General features: G+C 51.2%; 1 protein-coding gene across 3 annotated transcripts in view; it reads right to left on the reverse strand.

The window, feature by feature from the left end:
• Window positions 1-3,122: 3,122 nt before the first annotated feature.
• PHYHD1 (phytanoyl-CoA dioxygenase domain containing 1) overlaps window positions 3,123-8,704 on the reverse strand; it is a 14,953-nt gene continuing 9,371 nt past the window's right edge. The window contains exons 4-12 of one of the 3 annotated variants that reach the window (XM_023516225.1): window positions 8,128-8,203; window positions 7,916-7,963; window positions 6,532-6,587; window positions 6,384-6,446; window positions 5,489-5,645; window positions 4,645-4,773; window positions 4,421-4,537; window positions 3,614-3,740; window positions 3,123-3,503 (exon numbers count right to left, since the gene is read on the reverse strand). In XM_023516225.1, coding sequence (XP_023371993.1) covers window positions 3,458-3,503; window positions 3,614-3,740; window positions 4,421-4,537; window positions 4,645-4,773; window positions 5,489-5,645; window positions 6,384-6,446; window positions 6,532-6,587; window positions 7,916-7,963; window positions 8,128-8,203 — 819 coding nt within the window. In that variant the 3' untranslated portion in view covers window positions 3,123-3,457. Of the gene's footprint in view, window positions 3,504-3,613; window positions 3,741-4,420; window positions 4,538-4,644; window positions 4,774-5,488; window positions 5,646-6,383; window positions 6,447-6,531; window positions 6,588-7,915; window positions 7,964-8,127; window positions 8,204-8,704 lie in introns of those variants that run through there. The other 2 variants (XM_003794912.3, XM_023516226.1) reach the window with 2 other exon arrangements.

Consider the following 8,704-nt stretch of genomic DNA (forward strand, 5'->3'; position numbering starts at 1 on the left):
GGCAGGCCCGGGTTGGATTCAAACCTGCCACCTTAGGTGTATGTGGCTGGCACCTTAGCCACTTGAGCCACAGGCGCCGAGCCAAGAACTTTTTATTGAGACAGGGTCTTGCTCTGTCTCCTAGGCTACAGTGCAGCCTCAAACTTTCCTAGGCTCAAGTGTTCCTTCAGCTTCAGTCTCCCAAGTAGCTGGGATTACAGGCATGTATCACCACACCCAGCTAACCTTCCTATTTTTTATAGAGACAGGGTCTTGACCTTGCTCAGGCTGATCTCAAACTCCTGGCCTCAAGCACTCCTGCTACCTTGACCTCTCAAAGTGCTAGGATCATGGCTGGCGCCTGTGGCTCAGTGACTAAAGTGCCAGCCCCATATACCAAGAGTGATGGGTTCGAACCCAGCCCCAGCCAACTGCAACCAAAACAAAAAGCCGAGCATTGTGGCAGGCGCCTGTAGTCCCAGCTGCTCGGGAGGCTGAGGCAAGAGAATCGCCTAAGCCCAAGAGCTGGAGGTTGCTGTGAGCTGTGATGCCATAGTACTCTACCGAGGGCGACAAAAACTCTTGTCTCTACAAAAAAAAAGTGCTAGGATCACATTTACTGTGCCCTGCCAGAGGTGAGAAATTTGTCCTACTGAGGCAGAAGCAAGAGCAGAGCTGTAGGGAGCTGGAACCATTGCCAAGTCCTTTCCCTCAGAGAAGAGTATTGAGACATTCTTTGGAGCTCAACAGAAACCTTTCCCCTCTGTTACAGTCCACTGTACTGCTTGCCAAAGGAAGTGGCATAATGTTGGTGAAGAAACACCGCATTATACCCCCTGACTCCATAGGTGGCCTTGGGAAAGGGGTCAATCCTCTAGGCCTTGGATTGTCCATGGATGTAATTGGGGGATGGGCTTGGCACCTGTAGTTCAGTGGTTACAGCGCCAGCCTCATACACCAAGGGTGGTGGGTTCAAACCTGGCCTGGGCCAGCTAAACAACCGCAACAAAAAAATAGTTGGGCACTGTTGCAGGTGCCTGTAGTCCCAGCTATTAGGGAGGCTGAGGCAAGAGAATCGCTTAAGCCCTAGAGTTTGAGGTTGCTGTGAGCTGTGGTGCCACAGCGCTCTACTGAGGGCTACAGCTTGAGACTCTGTTTCAAAAAAAAGCGGGCGGCACAAGGAGTAGGGCGCCAGCCCAGTATACCACAATGCGGGTTCAACCTCGGCCCCAGGCAAAAAAAAAGAAAAAAAAAGTGGGATGGACTAAATCAGGGTCACAAACTCAAAACAGCTGCCAAGACCAGGCAGGTATCACAATGAATGAGGACAGGGCACTAGATGGCCTCTTAAGGAAGCAACTCCAACCAGTAGCTACCATGCTAGAATGTAGGGCTAGGGTTGTCGGTTGGGCACTTGTACAAGGAAGCTTAGAAACCTGGATTGCTATGGGAAATCTCCCAAATTTAAAAATTTTTTTCTGGCCAGGCATGTGGCCTGTAATCTTAGCACTTTGGGAGACAAAGGCAGGAGGATCACTTGAGCACAGGCGTTTGAGACCAGCCTAAGCAAGAGTGAGACCCCATTCCTACAAAAAATAAGAAAAATTAGTGAGGCATGATGGCTTATACCTACAGTCACAGCTACTCTGGAGGCTGAGGCAGACGATCTCTTGAACCGAGGAGTTTGAGGCTACAGTGAACTCTAGCCTGGGCAAAAGAGGGAGACCTTGTCTGTACAATTTTTTTTTAATTTTTTTTTTTTTTTTAGAGACAGAGTCTCACTTTATCGCCCTTGGTAGTGTGCCATGGCATCACAGCTCACAACAACCTTCAGCTCTTGGACTTAGCTGATTCTCTTGCCTTAGCCTCCCGAGTAGCTGGGACTACAGGCATCTGCCATAACTCACAGCTATATTTTTGTTGCAGTTTGGCCGGAGCTGGGTTTGAACCCACCACCCTCTGTATATGGGACCAGCACCCTACTCACTGAGCCACAGGCACTGCCCTTTAATGTTTTTGTTGTTGTTTTTTGAGACAAAGTCTTACTTTGTCGCCCTCAGTAGAGTGCTGTAGCGTCACAGGTCACAGCAACCTCCAACTCTTGGGCTTAAATGATTCTCTTGCCTCAGCCTCCCAAGTAGCTGGGACTACAGGTGCCTGCTACAACACCCGGCTATTTTTTGGTTGCAGTTGTCACTGTTTAGCAGGCCCAGGCCCAGATTCGAACCCCCCAGCTCAAGTGTACGTGGCTGGCACCCTAGCTGCTGAGCTACAGGTGCCAAGCCTTTTTTAATGTTTTTTCTTAGGTGCGAGGCCCTAGACAAAGCATATCTGCAGTTTTGATCAGCTAGTGGACTCCAGTTTACAGCCTCTGGGGCAGACCCCAGCTGAACAGTATTGGATTTGATAGTTGTTCCAGGAAGTCTGGGTGCCTGCCAAGCATGCTCAAGGGGCCCCTTTATTGTACAGACAGGGAAACTAGCCCCAAGAGAGGAGAGGGCTGGCCTGAGACCAGGGCCAGAACCTGAGACTATGTATTCTCATTCTTTTTTTTTCCCCCTACTTGGTTGCTCTGGGTAGAGAGGGTCATGATATCCTAGCTCACAGAACTTCAAACTCTTGGGTTTGGCAATTCTCTTACTTCAGCCTCCTGAGTAGCTGGGACTATAAGCATATGCCACAACATTCAGCTAGTTTTTCTATTTTTACTAGAGACGGGCTGGTCTTGAACTGAGCTCAAGCAACCCACCCACCTCAGTCTCCCAGAGTGCTGCATTCTCATTCTTAGCCCAGGGCTTCTTTCCCCTTGACAAGCAGAGGGCACTGGGCAGTGTAGTGGTCAAGAGCAGGGCTCTGGATCATGCTCACTCCACTGGGCCATGGAGTGGCTGTGTGGCTGGGGCAGGTTCTTTCCCCCTTCTTTGGCTGTAAATGTGGATGGTAAGAGCACCCTCCACCATGTGTGAGGATTCAGGGAGATAAGGCATGCACACCTCTCAGCACAGAGGGACCCCAGTGAGTTCCCACTAACATTTTTAGAATCCTATAAACCACACCAGGCAGGGCTGAGGTGCCTGGGATGATCTTCAGCACAACCCTCTGGAGAACAAGGCTGCTTGGGAAAGAAGGCTCGATCCAGAAGCTGTGTTCAGGAGTCATTTTTATTCAGTATCTTACACCATAACAACCAGAGTTCAATCGGAGAGGAAACAGGAGAAAGAAGAGACCAGAGCACTTTCATGTGTGAAATCTCCTCAAGGAGGAGATTGTGTTGGGGCAATGGGGAGACAGAGAGACAAAATTTGGGAAACATTCAACCTAGCCCAGGCTGCTGCCCCGTCACTTCTGTCTCTTGCCTGCTGTCCACAGGGCTGATATAATTTCCCTATTGTAGCCTGGGGGCCAAGCAAGGTGCTGGTGTTCATAGCTGAAGCCTCACTTGAGAGCAGATAGGGCCAGAGCCCTATGTGAGAGGCTTTTAGGTGTACAGCGGGGGGAAGGGCAGCTCAGCTGTTGGCTGGAGCCTGCACAGGACAGAGGAGATGACCTTGAGATGCCAGATCACTGCTCCTAAGCTCTAGGGCCTAAATCTTCAGGGGACCATTTGGGGCACACACCTCCACCTGCCACCTACCAGTTCTCTGGGCTCCATACAGTTCCAGCAGCATCCATGAGGTGGAACGTATACACATGGCGCGACCAGGCAGAGAGGTTCTGCTCGCTCTTGTGTACCACTTCTCCATGGATTAAGACCATGGCCCCTGGCCAGGAGACAAGCATATCAGGACACCAGCCCCACATTTCCCTTTCCCAGGGCAGGAAGGGACATGGGTAGTCCTAACCCAAGTCGTTCATGGCTTCCCTCCATTCCCATTCCCTTCCCTTCCCAGGAAGCTCAGGTGTATGCAGCCTGCTTCAGGGCCAGAGGTCGTGCTGCTGAGATGTGTGTTCCCTTTAAGTTCCCTCTGCTATGGTCATGGTAAGCCTTAGGAAGGGCCTCCAGTACTCTGGGACCATGCCAGTGACACTGAGTCAGACCTCAGCTTTCCCTTTTTCATGAGGAAGAGGGGGGACTCATGGCCAACATTTGCTGAGCCCTTGTGATGCACCATGTGGGTTCTATGTAAACATATTATATATATCATCTCACTGATTTCTACACTTTACAGCTGAGGATACTGACACTCAGCTAGTCAGCTATTTACCAAAGAAGCAGCCTGTACATAGCAGGGTATGGGTACCAACCCAATCAGGGTGAATGTGCTGGTAACCACATTCCTTCCTGACCTCCTAGTGCCCATCCAGCCATGCTTTCTCTTTTTGTGACTTCACCACCCTCAGATGACCCTGAGAGAGCCAGCTGGACATTGGATGGTGGAGCAAGTACAGACCCATGGGCACAGATAGCCCCCTGCCTCCCTACCCTCTGCATCTTGCCCACCTCTCCGGACAGGCGTGGCCACAAAGAGGCTGTTGTCCCGTTCAGGCTCAGACCCGAGGAAGCTGGTACCAGGCGCTGAGCCAGCAGGGGCCCAGACCATCCTTCTGGACACACCACCTGCAGGCCAACGTGGAGCTTTATGCCCTTTTCTCCAGGTCCCTTGGACCCTGGAGGGCAGGAGGAAGGGGGAGTTTGGGTGGGCAGGGAGAGACAGGGGTCCTCACTGGTGTGGGAGCCAGGGATGAACCAGAGACAGCCATTCTCCAGCGTGGCGTCCTCCAGCGCAAACCATATGCCCAGCACCCGGCCCAGTGGCTCCGTGTACAGGAAGGTAGTGTCCTGGTGAGGGGAAACTGTGGCAGGCCCGCCTGGGGGTGAGGATCTGCTCCCTTTACCTGGTGCCACCTCACCTGGGCCTTTCCCACTCCTCAGTCCTCAGTCCTCTCCAAGCCCTCCAGAACCAGCCTTCCCATGAGCAGTTACAGTCTCACCACATCCTGGCCCAGGAACTCTAGGCAAGAGGTTTCGCTCCTCAAAGCTTCAGTTTCCTGACCCATAAAGTGGCCACAGCAATAACTTAGCTCATGGGTTGCCAAAGTGATGTATGAAAAGTACTTAGTATGGGGCCCAACACTGTAATTGCTGTTGAGAAGTAGCTGCTCCTCTTCATCATTCCAGCCACGTAACTAAAGCCATTGTTTTGGTTGGGTTTTTTTTTGGGGGGGGGGTGCTTTGGTTTGGTTTTGAGACAGGATTTCACTCTGTCGCTCAGGCTGCAGTGTAGTGACATCGTCATAACTCACTACTGCCGCCAACACTGCTGTTGAGCTCAAGCCATCCTCTGGCCTCAGCCTCTGAGCAGCTGGGACTACAAATGTAAGCCACCACACCTGGCTAATTTATTTGTAGAGACAGTGTCTCCACATGTTACCGAGGCTTGTTTCAAACTCCTGGCCTCAAGTAGTCCTCCTGCCTTGGCCTCCCAAAGTGCTGGGATTACAGGTATAAGCCAACACACCAGGCCAGGTCACTGTTCTTAACCAGGACAAGCAGTCTCCAGCCACCAACCAGATGGTTCTCCCAGTGAGTAAGACTGGGAAATTGGGTAGTTGTTCCAGAAAGTCTGGGTGCCTGCCAGGCACTGATGTCCCACATGTCCCATCCATGCCCTCTGCTGGGCCCCACAGCTGGCTCTGAGCTCACCTTCGCCGCCAATGTGAGGTTGCTGCAAGAAAGAAGAGGAGGAGCCTGGTGAGGATGGGAGAGTGGGGAGGAGCCGGGCTCGCTGTGGGTGTCCCAGGATGCTGCTTCCCTGGTTATAGATATTTACCCCCCAGGATTCTATGTCAACACCAGCTACCAAGCACCTACTGTGTGCCAGGCCCAGGAGGGAAGCAAGCATAAAGATCACCCTGCCCAACATGGAGCCCCAGTCTGTGTGGGAGATAGCACACACATGCCCAAGATCGCAAGGCAGAACAGAGTGTGGGCTAGACAAGAAGGCTGGGACATAGGCCAGTGATAGAGCTATTCAGCCCCAGAGTGGGAGATGAGTTTCTCTTTTCTCAGGGGCTCTGGAGCCTTCTTGGAGGAGGTGGCACTGAGCTGGGCCTTGATAGCTGGAAGCAGAGCATTTCAATAGCCAAAGAAGGGAGGTGGGAGTCCCAGAGGTCCTCTTCCCTCTTACCACCAATTTTAACTAAGTGCCAATTAAGTGTTAGATGCTTTAGCCCAGTGGTTCTCAACATGTGGGTCAAGACCCCTTTGGGGGTCAAATGACCCTTTCACAGGGGTTGCCTAAGACCAGTTCATAATAGTACCAAATTACACTTCAGCTAGAGGGGCCAGTGTTCTCCCACGAACATAATAATTCCAACAGCAGTTTGTAAGGAAGGGCTTGGAGTGAGCAGTCTGCCCATTTTACAGACAGTCAACTGAGGCCTGGGGGAGACAAGGAGCTCACCTTAAAGATGTACATGCTCTGTACCACCACGGGCATCTGGAGGCCCAGACTTCTGGCCAAGGCCTGGAGGAGGACAGAGATGATGCTGCCAGCCTGCTCCCACACACATCTGGCCCACTGTCCTGCCCTCAGCTCCGCCTCAGCTCACCTGTACTTTGGGGGAGTGTGTGACACTCCTGAAGACAGGGTCATGAGCGTGCAGCGCTGCAGGACAGAGGCAAGCTGATGGCCAGTCACAGGCCCCATGTGTCCCTCCCACACCTAGCTCTTGGCACCCAGACTCAGGCCTCACTTTGACATTCTCACTTATTTTGTATGCACTGAACTTAATGCTATTTATTACCAAGTAGTGGGCCCCACAGATACCTTCGCCCCACCCCAGTTCCCATGCCACCCATGACCTTATTCTTGACCTCTGGCCATCTGAGAAGCTCACACCAGCCCTGATTTTCCACCCCTCAGTACAGCCACTTACTCTATGTGACCTCAGGTAACCATTTCTCTCCTCTAAGCCTCAGTTTCCTCCTCTCTCTAATAGGTATTAGAATTACAGCCTCCCAGGGCTGTAGTAGGACTCAATGGACTAAGGAATATGCACAGTAGCCCAGGGCCTAGTACCAAGTAGAAACTTCTTGTCACCACTTGCTAATTACTATTGCTATTACAAAAACCAAAGGAAGAATGTATTTAATGCTGCTGAATTACATAGTTTAAAATAGTCACAATGGTAAATTTTACATTATGTATATTTTACCACAACTTGTTTTCAAAGCTACCATAATAGAACTTCAAGTTTAAAAATAAGCAATTCAGACATTGTGGCTCACACCTGTATTCCTAGCACTCTGGGAGGCCAAAGTAGGTAGATTGCTTGAGCTCAGGATTTCAAGACCAGTCTAAGCAAGAGTGAGACCCATTTCTACTAAAAATAGAAAAACTAACCAGGCATCATGGCAGGTGCTTATAGTCCCAGATACTTGGGAGGCTGAGGCAGCAGGATCTCTTAAGCCCAAGAATTTGAAGTTGCTGTGGGCTATGATGCCATGGCATTCTACCCAGGGTGACATAGTGAAGCTTTGTCTCAAAAAAAAAAAAAAAGGAATCTACAAAACAAATTATAATGTATGAATGATCCTGAAAAAAAAAAAAAAAGATGAGGGTTTCTTCACATGGTTATGGGGCCTTGAATTAGGGAGGTATCAGCATGTCGGGTGTCCTGTCAGGAGGCTGCAGGAAGCGCTGGATCCAGAAGCTCCCCCAGTGCCTGGGCCTGGGGTCTGAGTCATCCCCTCAGCAGGTGTAGAGCAGAGGAGGCTGTATTTGCCCATCAGTGGGGGTTCATGTGGACCCCCTCTGCCCAGTGTTGTGGTGGCAGTGTCGTGTAATTAGCAAGCCCAAGACCAGAGGGGAAGCCTGCAGCTAGAAATGCCATTAGCCTGACCTCTAACTTACTATGGGCTTTAAGGCCCTTAAATGCTTCAGACCTCAGTTTCCCCATTTTCTTTCTTGTACCTCCCCAGGCCCCTGCTCACCATGGCCAATTTTGTTGATGGATTTCTCTGGAGGGACCAGGAAATTTCCTGTGGCACAAAGAATCAGTAAAGGCAGAAATAGAGTCCAGCCAGCCATGGACAGCTGGCTCAGCACCCTCCCAGCCCTGGAGTGGGGGGAACACTTAAGTCCAGCCCAGCCCACCCTCCCCCCCCAGAGCTCCTCCCACATCCAGCTGGCCCCAGCTCCAAACCTTTCTTGTCAAAAACGCCTTTCTCAAAGAAGAATCGAATCTTGTCGCCACTGCTCAAGAAATAGTCTGTGCTGCCCTGTGGAAGGGGCCAACAGAGGGAACGACAGAGCATCCTGGGGGCTGGGCCTGCCAAGGAGGGGAGAGTTCCTTCCCTCCCCTACAGGCCACAGAGGCCTGAGGAGGCTGCTCAACTTGTCCTTTTTGGCACAATGAACCAGAACCCAAGTGCCTGGAAGCACATCCCAAAGCTGCTTTTCTTGGAAATTGTTTGATATTGTGATTCAGAACACAGATGCCAGATCAAACAGGCTGGTTCCCAGGTAGCCTTGAACCCCACCTTTTACTTCTCAAAGCCTTGATTTCCTCATCAGTAAAAGGGGGACTGACCTCCCTGTGTTATTGGAGGCTTCTTCCAGAGACCAAAATTTTTTTTTTTGAGACAGAGTTTCATTATGTCACCCCCTCAGTAGAGTGCTGTGCTCTGGCATCACAGCTCACATCAACCTCCAAGCCCAAGTGATTCTCTTGCCTCAGCCTCCCAAGTAGCTGGGACTACAGGTGCCCACCACAATGCCCA

Source organism: Otolemur garnettii, unplaced genomic scaffold (genome assembly GCF_000181295.1).
Source record: "Otolemur garnettii isolate 467f Iridium unplaced genomic scaffold, OtoGar3 scaffold00087, whole genome shotgun sequence".
In the NCBI taxonomy this organism is placed as follows: Eukaryota; Metazoa; Chordata; class Mammalia; order Primates; family Galagidae; genus Otolemur; species Otolemur garnettii.